Source organism: Dermacentor variabilis, chromosome 11 (genome assembly GCF_050947875.1).
Source record: "Dermacentor variabilis isolate Ectoservices chromosome 11, ASM5094787v1, whole genome shotgun sequence".
Lineage (NCBI taxonomy): Eukaryota > Metazoa > Arthropoda > Arachnida > Ixodida > Ixodidae > Dermacentor > Dermacentor variabilis.
This window is the reverse complement of record NC_134578.1, coordinates 99,657,717-99,674,917: the sequence shown is the minus strand read 5'-3', so window position 1 is coordinate 99,674,917 and position 17,201 is coordinate 99,657,717. Positions and strand designations below refer to the sequence as shown.

Here is a 17,201-nt window from a genome sequence, read left to right as displayed (position 1 = left end):
GTGACAAGGGCCACAGCACCCTTACCCTTTCCGGTGATCATCCCATGTACGCGAGCTGCCACGTGCGAAAAGTGACTGTTATTTACCCATTTCGTCTGGGTGGTGGCTTTAAACATTCTCTTGTCTCCCCTTAGTGCCATACTATCTCTCCTCTGCGCTGTTGCATGTGAGTACAAAAGTAAACGCTGCAGCTTCTGCATTACTTTTGCGAGGGGTGGGGAGTAACGCGTAGTTAGTCTTCCAGAGGGCATTGTGTCGATGGCCAGGCTGCTTCAGCGGGCATTGCGACGACAAAAGAGCTCCAGAGACTATTGTAGCGACGCCCACGAAATTCTAGCTAAAATGAATCGCACAAGCCTCCCCCGCGTCCCTCTCATGTACATTATACATGCTCTCAAACCCCCCAACGACCCGGCTGGCAAGGCAGTGCCAGCAGCAGTAGCAGCAGAATTGGAAAGGATGAGGGAGGAGGCATAGAAAGCTTCGCTTTAAAATTCTGCATCCAGAGCTCTGGTATTTTGACGGAGTTCAGTTTCATTCTACGAAGTATTTCTTTCCCGCATTCAGCGTGTGCACCTGTCGTACCCGTCTTGCGAGGGGAGACGGGCGAGTCTCTCGCAGGTCTGCATATGCCAAGACATCGCGAACGTACTTGGAAGGTGGGAAATAGTGCGCACATTTGAAAAATGTCTCGACACTATTCCGTGAACAACGGTTGGTGTGCAAATGCCCCGCCAATTATACTTTATGCATTGCAAAACGTAAGTTGGTTCTCTATGCTTTCTCACATTCTTCACCCTTTCTTTTTGAGCACTCCATTCTGGTAGCCGTTTGCAAGCCAATAGAACTTTCCTTTCTAATACAACTACTAACTTAATAGTTTCTTTTCGTACAGCCAGCTTCGTAAATTGACGCGCACGCGAAGCCATGAGCGTTTTGCATGGTTCTTTCTGTAGATGCTGCTTGAGCAAAGAATTGTGGTGGGTGAGAAGGCTCAAGTTTGCCAACGAAGCTATCTTGATTATAAATGTGAGAGAAACAGAACGGACTGGGATTACTGCTTCGGCAAAAGAATGTCAGGTGAGGTCAAAACTTACAGAATCGGCGTATCTTTTGTCCGCATATGGTTCATCACTCCCTTTTCTGCCTGTTTTGTTGTGCTTGAGAGAAACCTAGACGACCGCATTGCTTTGGGGCAATAGTGGCGCTCCCAGCTGCATGCTGTCCCGTGTCCTATCTAATTTCCTTAACTCGTGGCGTCCCAAAAGCAAGAGGTGCACTAGTTGCGCCAAGCTGAAAACGTTTTGAATATTCCCTTTTTGGTTAAATGTGCAATATAGAAAAAGTATGTGTGTGGTTTTCGATTCCGCGGAATTTGTGCACGACGACATTTCAGAGCTGTGTCCCACCTAGCCCAATATGACATGATCGATAGTAGCGCTTCGGCGGCACATTTTTCGCAGGACATTTTTAACATGGCTCACCAAAACAGAGAGTGAAACGGAAGGGGACTCTCTTCGGGAGTTTTGTCAGCATTGAAAGCCCGACATGTCTCGGGGGGAAGGGGTTGGGGTAGGGGAGGGTCCGCTTCTGGATCCGCCACTGGTTTGTAGTGCCGTGGGACACACAGTCTCTTCGCACAAATGTATGTTTGTGAATGTAATAAAAACAAACAAAAACACCCTTGCACCCACCCCCAGTATACTTAGTCAATGCACCTTTTTTGGTGGGTAAAAGGGTGTTATGACATCTAGAACTGTCCTATGTTTCGCAAAAAGTCATGGTGATGGGATGTTTCTTGAATGAAGACACCCTTCAAGGATGTTGTCATTCGCAATTCTAACCATCAAGGGTGTAAATTATTTTACTGTGTACAGCGCGCGAGGCCGCCGTGGCGTCGGGCACTGTCAGTAAGGCAGAGTCACGGTCTATTCAAGCACGTGATTATTTGCCCTATTGCTGCAGATATATCTAGGAAAATTTATACCGCTGTGAGCGAGCGGCGATTTCCACTCCAGCGCGCGAGGCCCGCCGTGGCGCCAGGAACTGTCAGCATAAGTCAAAGTTAATTGCGCCATTCTTTCGTAACAATGATGCTGTTGCCAAGGGGTTCGGCGCTCATTCAGCGAAATCACTGGGCTTCACAGCAGACGCGCGATAACTGGCCTATCTGCAAACGTTGGAAGCAAAAGAAACCGATACGCGTTTTTTGTCAAGCGCTTACGAAGCCTCGAAATGTCACTCGGTAAACCCAAAGAGCCAACGGCATATCTGGCACTCCTTGGCGAGGTTTTGCAGCGGCCTGGCCATCACTACATGTATCACGTAAGTATTCGACAGATACCAATCCTGCAGTGCGTATTGTGAGGGAAATGCTTGTTCCTTAATCACAAGTTGAAATGGCCTCGTTTACTCTCATTTCAGCCAACAGTTTTTTTTTGTCAAAGTATATTACCAATTCAATTTTCACAGCATTGGAGGATGCGACTTAGGAGTCAGTGGTAACTATACGTGGTTCTAGAAGTAAATTACAAGTGGCTGATTATCTAACTGTATGTGCTTCAAAGCCACCATCACAGCAGTCACGAAATCTATTACGCTCGTCGAGAATGATTCAGCGCTGCGGTTATGCCATCTACCGGACAGGTGAAGAGCACTAGAGATGTCGGGTCGCTAGTATCGACAAATCACATAGCGCATTTTGAAGGTGGCACCCGGGAAGACTTACTCCCTCTTCGACATGGCGAATTTTAGAAACATGCTCTTGTCAAATGTAAAATACTAAACTAACGATGGTGCATTTAGGAAGCTAGAAAAAAATTCAAATAAAGTTGGCCGAACGTACATTGAAGAACGATAGGAATCGAGCCGTACAGTTGTGGTTATTCACAACCACAGAAAGCCAAGAGTCCGTGAACCAACAGAATCATAGGGGAAATGATTTTGCTATCTGTAAAAGTTGCGTAGAAATGATGAGCCGAGGGAATACGAAAGGGAATGAAAAAAAAAACTACTTCCCGCACGTGGGAACCAAACCCACACCATCCTCACTACGTGTTCGTTGCTCTACCCCTTCACCTACGCCGACAGCTGTTCCCTCGATCACATATTCTCTGGTGTGCACGCATGCGTACAAGATCTAAACCCGGCAGCGTGAGCCAGCGCAGCTCGCACTGATGGCGGCGGATGCAGGACATCCTTATGACCTCAGGCCTAACGCAGCAGCTGAACTTCATAACAAGGCGGCTGTAAGAAAAAATCCTCCTTTATTACCGCAGTCGAAAAAACAGATACGGTGTCTGAAAGGCGCCGTCTATCTGCAGAGCGAGTTGACCAAAAATCTGTTCGGGCTTCATCCTTTTGCCGGCTGTAGATGAGTTTAACTGTAGATGAGTTTCTGTCGCTATTTAAACATTGTTTTGTTCACGAACGATCGCCATCACCTTATTCTTGCAGTCTAGTGCATCATTCACACATAAATATATTTCCCGTTCGCAAATGTCGGGGAAATCGTGCATTTGTGTTTCTTGAATTTTCGTCCAAGCGCGCCGTGTTAACATTCAGTAGCCTACGTGGACACTACTCGGCATAAATTAAACGTTACAATAGAGCAAGTTGCAAGATGCTCTTCATTAAAGTAACAAATAATAAATCTATCTTCCGCGCGTAGTAGGAATGCGCGTGCTTGGCAAACATGCTAACCACGAACATCGTTGCAATTGGCAAGCTGTCGTTTCTCGCCTTACGCACAGAACTCGCAAAACTACACTTCGCAACAGCCGGGTGGTTTTACACTTGTCATAAAATTGAGCACCAGGAAACACGCTGTCTCTACACTGGCCCTCCACGAGTTGTGAACCACAATAAGGTCTCCACAGCGCTAATAATCTGAGTGGTTTAGGGTGCTAAAACAGAGCTTGTTTCCTAAAGTATCGCCAGACGCTTCGACTAGTAAACAGGCATATATGGGACAATTTACTAGCAATTCTATTGAAGAGAAGCCCCATGTTTGAATAGCACCATGCCTGGAGCCAGCTGATGTCATTGACCCCCAGTGATCCGCGCCAATTTACAAGAAAAGCGCAAACCGCGACATCAAAAAATTGGAGGACGCTTAAGCTTCGCCTTCAAGAGTGGAACGCGACAGCGTTCCCATCGACCCGCCAAGGGGTGTAAGACAATGGGCTACGGCGCAGCGACTACGCGCCCCGCATGGGACGCGGTGAGCGTCGAGCAACGCAGCGTTCGGCGCGACAACGAAATGTGCGCCTGAGCAAGCGACGCACGCCTGAGCCTTAGAAACAGCTCGTTTGTAAGGCAACACCGCGTTCACTAGAGGCGCTTTTGTACCGCTTTGAAGCATCGATAAAGAAAAAAAAACTCGTGGCTCAGTGGTAACGTCTCCGTCTCACACTCCGGAGACCCTGGTTCGATTCCCACCCAGCCCATCATGGAAGTTGCTTTTTATTTATGAAGTGCCTGCCGTGATTTATCGCTCACGGCCAACGCCGCGGACGCCGACACCGACGCCGACGACACCGGCTTTTCTGCGACACGAGCTCCTTAACGCTATCGCGTTAAAATCGCCCGTTCCGCAACGCCGTTCACACACCTTATCTGCTCTTCCACCGTATTTAGTACCGACACCCTCTCGACGCAGTGAGAGCGAGGAAAGGGGAGTTGAGGTTCCCAAATATTGTTAGCCACATTAATAATACACCAAAATTAGCGAAGCGAAGGAACGCACGGGATGTCTTTTTTAAAATTAAAGTGCAGAAACGAGAAGGTAGAACGTAGATGAAAGTGCAACAAAATAATTGATCGACAATTACGATTCCTTAACGTCAAATTTCAGCTCAGCTCTATACGTGTTTTCCTTTCGCGATACACCTAATAGCTGGCGTGGGCAATATGTCGCGCGCGGCCCGTTGCAAACGACACGAAAGTGTGGCCCGACTGCCTCGCCAACCGGAAGATCGCGAGAGACAGCGCGTGGGTGACGCGTGGGCGCGATTGTCAGCAGCCGCCGCAGACAGACCTCCGTTCATGCAGCGCTTTGTTTCCCTACAGACGACGCATGCTACTGTGGCGCCATCTCGTAGGCATCCATCTGCGCCGCAACGCCCATCTTCCGCGGCACTACGCTTTTCTCATCACGCTTTCGCCCTACTCTCTTCTTCGGCTTTCCTCCTCGCGCTCTCTTCCCCATCGCCATCTTTCATCTCCGGCTGCGCTCCGCGTTCGCTTTTATCGTTCTCTGTGCTCGTTCGCTCGCTTACGGGGGACAACACCGCACGCTCGCCGCCATAACGGTCGCGTAAGAGTTGCGCTCTAAAATGCAGGAAATCCAACATGCCCTCTTGTAATATATAGAGAGAAGTTTTGCGCAAATACATGGGGAGTGCTCAAACGCGTGTATGTGTCTATTCAATGTCACTGCAGAGGGAAACGAAATGCTTTATCCAGGCATATCTTGTACAGTAAACATGGTAGCCAGGTGTAGCAACCCATGCGCCTGTTGTGGTCAATTCTAACGGTCCTCTTTCTCCCGTCTCATCGCGGCTGTTCGCGTCGCAGCACCTTGGCCCTCTCCACCAGGGGCCAAGGACCCGTATGCGCAGGCCGGCTTCTTCCCTCTAACTTCCCCTGCTGCGGTCGAAGTAATATGAGCCATCGCTCCTGGATGAAGCCCCCATCTCGCAGACATGCGTGAGCTGTTCGGCGAGAACGCACCAGCTAGAGGCGGCTGTCACAATCAGCACGAAAGGCGGGAGCGGGGTTCGCAAAGAAAGCGTTGTGTCAATAGGCGTTATAGTTCAATTAACTAAACGCTCAGATAGCAGAGCACGTGGCGAGAGGGCACAGAGCTTCGGCAACACAGGCACAACGCTTCCAACCACTCGTTGTCATCGTCTTTCTAGAAGCAGTGCCTGCTGCTCGTTCTTCGCCACTACAATTACCTCCCTGGAGAAGAGGAGCCGTCTCTGCGACCGACGGGCAAGATAGCGAAGGTGGATCAAATACGGCTGGAGCCGCTAAACGTGTACGATTTCGCGCCCTCGGCGGCGCTTATCGGAAGTCGTCTAAAGGGGTTCTACCAAACAATTGACAGGAGACGTTTGACTGACGACACAGTAGGGACCCTGATACTTGGAAACAAGCTTGGGTTAACTCCAGGGCAGTTAGCGGGAACCCAAAGCCAGACTAGTGAGTCAGGGGCATAGGGTGCCGGAGAGGAGGGAATATCCCGAAGGTGCTTCTGTCGCTGCTCATCTTCCGAAGTAGATGTGCGGGCGAGCTTTCGGCACTCTTCCGCGTGTGCAGCAGCTTCGTACAGAGTAGTAGCCTCTGTTGCGTCAGGGCGATACGGAAGGATGGTGTCCATTGTGCAGGAAGGCTCGCGTCCGTAAAGAAGAAAGAAGGGGGGAATTCCTGTAATGGTCTCTGTGGTAGTATTATAAGCGTTCACCACGAAGGGTAGGATTTGGTCCCAATTGGTTTGGTCAGATGCGACGTACATGGCTAGCATATCGCCAAGAGCTGGTTACAGCGCTCAGTCATGCCATTAGTTTGCGGGTGGTATGCAGTAGCAGTACGGTGAATTACGTCGCTTTCCTATGAGCAGGGCTTCTATAACATGAGACAGAAAGACGCGGCCTCTGTCGCTCAGCAACTCTATGGGGGCTCCATGGCGAAGTATCATGTTACGCAGAAGGAACCTGGCAACACCCCACGCAGATACGTTGCGTAGAGGCGAAGTTTCCGCGTAACGGTTGAGATGGTGTATCACTACTTTCACTCAGCGGTTGCCATCAGAAATACTCGAAAGGGGCCTATAAAGATCAACTCCGACCCGGTCAAAGGCCCCTGATGGACAAGGCAATGGTTGCACTGGAGCAGTTAAGGCGTGAGGGGTATTCTTGCGGCGCTGGTAAGCGGGGCAGGAGCGGACATGTTGGCGGACGAATCGGTACAGCCCGCGCCAGTAATAATGAATTCGCGGGTGCGCGTACGTTTTCCCTACTCCTTCATGTGCGCATTGCGGTACATCGTGAAACACTGCACATACGTCCGAACGTAGATATCGAGGAAACACGAGTACCCATTTGCGCCCGTCCGAGTGGTAGTTACGGCGGTACAGGAGGCCGTCACGAACAGCGAAGGGGTGTGCTTGGCGACGCAACGCGCGGCCAGTAGAAGGCGCTGATGGGTCTGACAGAAAAGCCAGCATAGCAATAATCCATGGATCCTTCTCCTGCTCGGAAAGCACATTCGGGGCGGTGAGGGATCACTCGCGTATTCGCACTTTCTAATAATTGGGCTGGCCTGACACTGGGGAGCGAGAAAAGGCATCCGCGTCCGAATGTTTACGGCCTGAGTGGTACAGCACTCGAATATCATACTCTTGGAGGCGAAGCGCTCATCTAGCGTGGCGACCTGAAAGATCTTTGAAGGACGACCGCCAGCAGAGTGCAGGGTGGTCCGGGATGACGTCGAAAGGGCGGCCATAAAAGTAAGGGCGATACTTAGTTATGACCCAAATGATAGTCAGGCATTCTTTTTCTGTAACAGAATAGTTTGCTTCCACTTTCATGAGTGCGTGGCTAGCGAAGGCATCAGCGTACTCGTCGAAGCTAGCCTTGCGTTGTGCAAGAACACCGCCAATGCCGACGCCACTGGCATCCGTGTGTATTTCTGAATGTCCAAGTATGGGGGGTGAGGTTAGAAGACGGCGCAGCGTCGTGAATGCGGCATCGCAAATCGGCGGCCAAGCCAAGAGGTCATGGTTGCCCGCGAGAAGCACCGTCGAAGGCGCTATCATGGTGGCGAAGTTGCGGATGAAACGACGAAAATAGGAGCATAATCCGATGAAGCTGCGGAGTTCTTTTGTGGTCTTTCGTCGTGGCAATTGGAAACTAAACTTGGAGTTTGGTTTCCATTCAACATCTTTCGAAATAACGTGGCCAAGGATGACTAGCCGCCGGGCGGCGAAGCGACACTTCTTCAAGTTGAGCTGTGCGTGCGCGCGTGTGCGCGTGTGCGCGTGTGCGCGCGCGTGCGTATGCGCGTGCGTGTGCGCGTGCGTGCGCGCGTGCGTGTGCGTGTGTGCGTGTGTGTGTGTGTGGGTATGTGTGCGTGTGTGTGTGTGTGTGGGTATGTGTGCGTGTGTGTGTGCGTGTGCAGAAAAAGGCATTTAGGAATGTAACCTTGCTTACGTTTCGCCTGTGGCAAGGCCTACTGACGTCACTCAGACTAACGCCGTGCCATGGCCGTAGCATTACCAAGTAAACGTGCCTTTCTCGAGTGTTTGCTCCTTCTTTATGAACTACATGCATACCGGGCAAACGGACCATCGTGTCTAAAATAAATATATCTAAAACCCCGGTGTGCTTAGTGGTTCCACACAAGCATACGCCGAGAGCCCAAAAAACCAGGAAACATTAAAACAAGGACATATAGGAGTCCATGTATAGGCGAACTTTACATGCACAGCCTACCTCGCTCGCTTCAGTGCACTGCCTGGTGGGTGACACATCCATGTGGCATGTCTGGCGCGTCCATGCCATTAGCTTGTTGCTAGGGGGCGCAAGAAAAGTAAGTCGCAAAGTACAAGCTAATTTATACGCAAAACCTTTTGAGTTCTAGTGGGAAAGAATAAAAAAACGTTAAACTTGCCTGCCAGTTCATATCGCGCGCTTTCATTTCCGATGTTCGCATCAGCTAACGGATGGAGCGAACACTAGGCATGACGTGTTTCCTGTTGCCAGTTTTCGCTGAGTGTCCGCTCTTGTAGTAGTTCTTTCTTATGGTCGGACGCCGACAGCGGATTTTCCGGGACACGGGACCCTCAATGTTGTCGCGTTAATAACTAGGTATTTTATTACGATGTGGCGACCACACGCATGGCTAGCCCTACGGCGATTGGTTACTCCTGTATGTTTTGATCTTAAGGCAGCCAGCTCAGGCACCAAATAGCAAGTTACTGCCCCTTCGGTTATTCTATGGATTTCCCCTATTTAATATTGCGATTAGTATTTTTGCCTACTTAAGCCATGTTTATTCTATCTATCTATCTATCTATCTATCTATCTATCTATCTATCTATCTATCTATCTATCTATCTATCTATCTATCTATCTATCTATCTATCTATCTATCTATCTATCTATCTATCTATCTATCTATCTATCTATCTATCTATCTATCTATCTATCTATCTATCTATCTATCTATCTATCTATCTATCTATCTATCTATCTATCTATCTATCTATCTATCTATCTATCTATCTATCTATCTATCTATCTATCTATCTATCTATCTATCTATCTATCAAGCTTTTTACGCTGACCCAGTGACCAGGCTGTCTACCGCTTGGGTGTCACGGTATGCGCTTGTGGTCGTGATGCCACAGTGGTCGTTTTATTGTCGTCATTCCCGTTTCGCAACTTTACAATCGCCATGCCGTCATTGTCGCACCTTCTACGCCAACATAGTGTCCTAAGTTGCCAAATATATTTGGGTACTTGGCATCTGCTCGTGGCCATGATGCAGTCGTGGTTATGGCATTGCCTTCATTTACGCTAGGTCATCCGACTGTCACCGTGCCATCGTCCTCCTGCTACCATCGGCAAACTGTCATCGTGCGTCCATTGTTGTACTGTCATCGTGATAGCATCGGAGTCATTCTACATGCGTCACTCCAGCATCATCATCGAATTCTCCCCATACCGCCATCCTCACGCCGTCATCGTCATACAGCCGTTACAATATCGTCGTCACTTATCCGCCTTCGTTCCACTCTCCTGATGCCGTAGTCATGCCACCATCGTCCTTGCGTCGCTACCTCACGGCCGTCATCGTGCATACTCAATCGTCATTCTAACTTCGTCACTCGACTCCCGTAATTCCTTCGTTGTACAGCCGTTGTCATACCACTGTAGTCATCCTGTCGTGGTAACACTCCTTTTAGCGTTGTGATCTCTTCAGAAACGTCAACCGACTGTCGTCATGCCGTCGTCACCATGCCAATTTAATTCTTTCGTCGAAATGATTCCGCCTTACTCGTAGTCGCGCAGTCACCCTTAAAGCGGGATTAAGCCGCCATTTTCATGCCATCATCATCATCAATTCACATTCGTCATACTGTCGTCGTGACAACATCGTCCTGCTATCGTCAGCACATCATTGTCATCATGCCTTCGTCGTCATGCTGTGTCGTGTCAGCGTCATTATTTCGGAATCTTCATCTCATTTTCACCATGCCTACTTTTTCGTTCAATTAGTTTAATTCCATAGTTGTCAGTGCGACGTCGTCATGCCGTCATGACGACGTCGTCATGCCGTCAAAGCGAGTGGCGCAGGAAAGAGGACTGGTACCGGAGACAGTGCATATGGCATATAGCTTAACAAGCGAAATACTCAGCATAACCACTTCAGATTTTAAATAAATGTGACTCCCTCAATACGGTGAGTCGCTACTTGCATAAGTGGTAATCTCATTGCCATCGGCATTCATCTTGAGATCGCGTCTACCACATTTTTTTCTTCCATGTCCCATTCTTGGAAATCTCTCTAATTTTTTTTTTTGTAGCCTTTGCATCCAATTTACCATCTCTTTCTCTTTTTTCACTTTGTTTTATAACTGCCGCTTGTCTATGTACACTATTAAATTTTGGTACTTGCTTGACCGCTTCTTTCTCCTCTTTGTCCATTCAGTGTCCACTATCTTGGAGTACAGTTACTTGTAAATTTTAGCTACCCATTAATTTTAATCCATCTTCCTTGGTGTTTGCTGAAAACTAATCTTGTTCTGCGTTTACATGATTTCAAAAGAAGCCCAACCCATGTCACTTTGCACTGCCTAGTTTGTGATTTTACTGTTGACTCGCAAAACCTCTCGGCCCACCTTCTTCTGGTCACTCTGCAACCCTGACAAGATTTATTATTTATAGAATGAATTTGATTTGGAAACATTAGCGCTTGTACCAATACTCTATTTCTGTGTTTCTCGCACCACATCATTCTTATAGTAACCACAGTGTTTTGTTTCATTACTGCTGCCTTCCGCTACCCTTTCATTCTCGAAGTACGACTTCCTGTTAAATTGATACCACGTCATCACTCATCTTTTCATTGAAGATGATGGTTCCCATTCACTGTGCTATGCTTTAATTAAGCCTTGATTCGCCGCTACATCGCCGCCAATATTCGCAAATCTGAGCAAGTTACTTGCACTTTCCGCTAGAAACGCTGCATCATCCGCATACAAGAACTTCATGGATGGCATCGTCACCTATTTGCGAAGTCGAGAGCAAGGCGCGACGGTGCGTGGCCTCCCAGGTCGGGTGATCTCAGAGGCCATGAACGGCAGGATTGTACTGATCTCACCGCAGATCGACAGACTTTCCATAGAAAGTACCAACGCAGCCTACTTCCGGCTGTCAGTGCGCTGAGTCTCCTACTTCTCGGAGGCACGTCCAAAGTTTGACGAACACACAGAACCACTTATGCATGCTATGCACCTGAAATTTTACCGTACGCTATCACGCCATACTACGAGTCAAACTCGGTTTCTGCAAATTTCGTTTACGGAACGGTCATTTCCATTAAACCTAACGGCAACGTTACACGAAACCGGGTAATATTCCATCGAGTAACTGTGGCTGACGATCTCTGTATTCTAGAGTGTGGCCTTATGTTTGAAGCATCGCAGCTGTATGGTTATTCTGGCTAGGTGGCATCACTAGATTTGACGTAGATCAAATTCGTCCTGTGGTTTCAACGAACTGAGGATGTTGTACTTTTTTCAATGCTGTTTCGGCGCTCGGTGGTACATTTGCAAAAGCTGCTAAACGATCTTCTTTAATGTTGCACTTCAGATGTCTAAATGCAGCAATAACAGAAACAAAATGTTTTATTCCTTTTCAAGAAAGAGACGGAGTACCCAACTGAAAGAAGAATGGCTATACTGTCAAACATAGGCGCTGGGTTCACGGCACGGGCTTTTTTCTACAACAAAGAAAGCTCGTAAGTTGCTCTTAAAATCAGCTACAATAAGCAAGTTGGATGTTTCTTCTGATTAGTTACCAATATTCTGATGCTAAAGCGACCATAATGCTCGAATAAAATGAGTACTTTGGCTCGTAGACGTAACTCAACAGGTAGAACCGGAACTCTGCATGTGTTTAGATTCATTTTAAATGCTGATTGATAATAGTGGGAATAGAAGAAAATGCCATAAATTAAGGGTTGATTGCACTGGTCTCTGCATAAAAAATGCCAAAAGAAAAGCCACGTGACGAAGGGGCCCTGAACCACCCCACCCTTCGAGTTTGCTGCAATAACATACTCCCCGGATAGCATACGCTGCTGTGCACACCTCAGCAAACTTTTGTATGGCGTACGCGGTACATGGAGCTCGCAAGCGTATCGCTCGTTCACCTTTCTCTCAAACGTCCTTGTTTCAGCAGAAGGCGCAGTCCCCACTCTCTCCTGGGCGCTTTAGTTTGTTATCGGACGCTTTATTGCGTCATTCCCTTAGATGGCTGCTATTGGCCGGTAGTCGACATCAAGCTGCGGTCGTCTACATGGCGTAGGTAGCGTGGACGCCGCGGGGTGCCACCAGGAGTCCACTGGTTAAGCGCACTGCGGCTCGCCGAGAACAACCGCGTTTGGCTGGTGTTTAGCGCCTCGTCGGCAGCAAAGGTGGAAGCCGTGATCCCTACACTAACATCGAAAACGAAATTATGAACTGCGAGCCACGGTGACGTTTAGAATGCGGAGAATTGGGGCACTCGCCACTGTGCCGTAGTCGTCGCAGTGCAAGGCATTGCAGAAGGAACGGAGGACGCAGGGAAGGCAGTGCTCGATTGCTAGTAACTCCGCTTCTGCTGAGCGCACTGAAGTACTTTTTGCGGCAAAGTATTTCTGAAATAACCTGTTTTCACTTCAAATGCCTTTCGCCACTCCGACAAAATGTGGTTCAGGGCCCTTATTGGCGAATATCGCCGCGACATGACCATAAGTAAACACATACTAAGCTACCGGAATAGCTTTATGACGGCAGTTTGACATATTACAAGTCATATATTTGTTAACCTTCGGAACGTCATGCCGTTGACAGCCATCGCCATATTATCACTAGTAATTAATTTATTGCTGTCTACAACAAATGTTTTCCAGAATTGAATTAAGGTTGTCGCTAGGTCTGGACTATATGTCGCTTAACTTCTGAATTATTTGAATAATGCTTGGCCTCGATTCTTTTTGTATAAGATTTGGTGGAGCACACATGAAGAAACTTAGGCGAACTTCAGCACCAGCGCTCTTCTTTCATTTGTTTTTGATGGTAGGAAGAATACTACACGGTGAACACTCACACTTATACAGCTGCGCCGTTCTACTATTAGCCTTGTATTCTCATAACCGCTAATATGCCGTAAAAAGCAAAATGAATGTATGAATTTCTCTCACTAGTCGGGACCATCGCAACTGGGGCGCGCTACGCTTTTAGTCGCGGGTCACGTGGTCGAGTGACTCAACTGCAGCATTATGGATGATTTCTCCTGACTGAGCTTAATAGGGTGTAGTAGGAAGCTCTCTATCTCTCTCTCTCTCTCTATATATATATATATATATATATATATATATATATATATATATATATATATATATATATATATATATATATATATATATATATATATATATATATATATATATATATCAACGAGAAGAAAGGGGGTTAACCGAGGGGCCCGATTTTTATTAGTCATATCATAAGAAACCAACAAACAATGACACCAAGGACAACAGAGGGGAAATTACTTGTGCTTTATAAATGAAATAAAGAAACGATAAATTAACGGAAATTAAAGTGGATGAAAAAACAACTTGCCGAAGGTGGAACCGAACTCACAACCTTCGCATTTCGCGTGCGAAGCTCTACCAATTGGGCTACCGCGGCGTCGCTTTCCCAACCACTTTCCTTGGGCATTTATGTATGCTAGTAGAACCCCGGGAGTGCTAGCCAGTGCCGCCACTCACAGACCTTGGCGGCGGACATGGAACGTCCTTCTTGCCGCAGGCGTCACGAAAACGTGAACTTTTTACGTGAAGGCGAAGGTTCACGTTCTCGTGACGCCTGAGGCAAAAAGGACGTTCCATGTCCGCCGCCAAGGTCTGTGAGTGGTGGCGCTGGCTAGCACTCCTGGGGTCCTACTAGCATACATAAATGCCCAAGGAAAGTGCATGGGAAAGCGACGCCGCGGTAGCTCAATTGATAGAGCTTCGCACGCGAAATGCGAAGGTTGTGAGTTCGGTTCCACCTTCGGCAAGTTGTTTTTTCATCTACTTTAATTTCCGTTAATTTATCGTTTCTTTATTTCATTTATAAAGTACAAGTAATTTCCCCTATGTTGTCCTGGGTGTCATTGTTTGTTGGCTTCTTATGATAGGACTATATATATATATATATATATATATATATATATATATATATATATATATATATATATATATATATATATATATATATATACGTCTCTCTCTTTATGTGCGTGTGACGCGTCACGGTAATTCAGCATGGTGACTGTGAATGAGGAAGAGGAAGTGCACGTGGCTAAGAAATAAAGCCCAGGGTTCGCGTTGCCGTCATGGCATTGACCTGTCCTTGACCTCACACATTAGGTCAACAGGAACCACCTCAGCAGGATTATGAGCACATTCAAAGAGGTTATCAATATCCTAAAGTACAAAGGATGGAAAAGACGTCCCTTTGAGCAAATGGCTACATTTCTTTGATGCCACCGCGACAACCAGAGGATGGCTGGAGCGACACAAGTTAAAGGAATGTAGCCATGACCTGGAAGGTGAGATCTTCGGCTGGTACTTCTTCGAGATTTACTCCTGCGAATCATGGGCAAGCATCAAAGAAAGCATGCTCGAACGATTCGCTGTGGCTGTCGGGAATTATTCCGCCGTGTCATACATTGTCGCCTCAAAAGAGCTCAACCAATCAACCAATATTTGCAAGAGAAAGTATAATTGAGCAGCCTTGCCGATTTGAAGGACGCCCATATCATTTCACTCTTCACTGACAGTGTACTTCTAGGAATAAAGGTGCCTTTTGCCCCAACGACATTCTCAAGGCCAGCGAAGCGGCTTGCCGCTGCATTAGCAGCAGGTTCGTCTTTGCAACGCGCCGACATTCCCCGTCCAGCAAAGCGGGCAATGACACAGTTGGATCCTGCAGCGAAGCGGCAAGACTCAGACCCACCTCCCTCCCCCCCCGCTGAGTACGCCCAAGGAGCATCAGCTGGACTGAGACAACAGCTACACTGGCACATCGAACGCCATCGCCGTGAAAGCATTTCCGCCTTAGCCGTAGATAAGGGAAACGGGGAGAGCTACGCAAAGGTTTGTTTACACGGTTGACACGGCTTTAGTGAACTGTAATACTGTAAGCGCGAGATACAGGAGCTACAATTACCTGCCTCAAGGCGATTGTATTCAAAGCTCTAAAATATCAATTACTCAAAAATCCATGCACCGCCGTTCAACAAGTCACCTCATCAACAGAAACTTCGGGTGGCGTGCAAACAGAACTTAAGATGGGAAAATAAAGACAGTGCAAGCACATGTGTTGCAAGGCAAAAAGACACAACTCCTGCTTGGCCTCAACAACGCCTGCTTTTTTAACCTCTCGTTGAACCTCAACACCATGAAGTATCAAGGGAAAAATATTATCCTACTTCCTCTAGCGTATCGAGAACAAATCTTCAGCATTGACCGTTTCTTCTTTGAAAAGTGTTGACGTGACCCATCTCGAGCAGTTTCCACAAGCAGCATTAAAAGAGGTTGTTCAGAAGTACGAAGACAATTTTCCGAAATACCAAATGGACTTCGGCTGTATCGCGAGTAAGCAACACCGCATTATGCTCACCAATAACGTTCCCATTCATCGACCACTATACGGACGCTACAATAAACCCCGGCCCTCAGGTCGCAGCAGCTGCGAAGAAACTCACCACGGCGGCGGTCAGACCTGCGATGCAGCAGAGGGTCCTAAGAATCCCTGGCTCCGGACAGGCCGCCATTGGAATACGAACCTGGAAACGTTTGGCGCTAGAACGTTATCTAGTGACGCGAGTCTAGCAGTGCTATTGGAGGAACTGGAGGGCAGTAAATGGGATATAATAGGGCTCACTCAAGCTAGGAGGCCAGAAGAAGCATATGCAGGGCTAAAAAGCGGGCATGTCCTATGCTACCGGGGCTCAGCGGAGAGACGAGAACTACGAGTCGGATTCCTGTATAATACGAATATGGCTGGTAGCATACAGGATTTCTAAACCATTAACGAGAGGGTGGTAGGTTATGTTGTGAAACTTAATAGGAGGTACAAAATGAAGGTTGTACAGGTCTACGCCCCTACATCCAGTCATGATGACCAGGAACTCGAAAGCTTCCATGAAGGCGTGGAATCAGCGCTGGGTAGAGTCAAAACAAAATACACTATACTGATGGGCGACTTCAATGGCAAGGTAGGCAAGAAGCAGGCTGGAGACAAGGCAGTGGGGGAATATGGCATAGGCACTAGGAATAGCAGGGGAGAGTTATTAGTAGAATTTGCGGAACAAAATAATATGCGGATAATGAATACCTTTTTCCGCAAGCGGGTTAGCCGAACGTGGACGTGGAGGAGCCCGAACGGCTAGACTAGAAATGAAATAAACTTCATACTCTGCGCTAACCCTGGCATCATACAAGATGTGGACGTGCCCGGCAAGGTGCGCTGCAGTGACCACAGGATGGTAAGAACTCGAATTAGGCTAGACCTGAGGAGGGAACCGAAGAAACTGGTACATAAGAAGAGGATCAACGAGTTAGCGGTAAGAGGGAAAACAGAGGAAATCCAGATCAAGCTACAGAGCAGGTATTCGGCTTTAACTCAGGAAAAGGACTATAGTGTCGAAGCAATGAACGACAATCTTGTTGGCATCATTAAGGAGCGTGCAATAGAAGTCGTTGGTAACTCCGTTAGACAGGATACCAGTAAGCTATCGCAGGAGACGAAAGACCTGATCAAGAAACGCCAATGTATGAAAGCCTCTAACCCTACAGCTATAATAGAACTGGCAGAACTTTCGAAGTTAATCAACAAGCATAAGACAGCTTACATAAGAAAGTATAATATGGAT

General features: G+C 47.6%; 1 protein-coding gene across 1 annotated transcript in view; it reads left to right on the top strand.

Moving 5' to 3' along the window:
- The first annotated feature begins 2,113 nt into the window (after nucleotides 1-2,113).
- Nucleotides 2,114-17,201, top strand: part of LOC142564890 (uncharacterized) — a 122,720-nt gene continuing 107,632 nt past the window's right edge. The window contains exons 1-2 of the mRNA XM_075676082.1: nucleotides 2,114-2,325; nucleotides 11,933-12,030. Of these exons, the coding sequence (XP_075532197.1) occupies nucleotides 2,236-2,325; nucleotides 11,933-12,030 (188 nt within the window). The 5' untranslated portion in view covers nucleotides 2,114-2,235. The remainder of the gene's footprint in view (nucleotides 2,326-11,932; nucleotides 12,031-17,201) is intronic.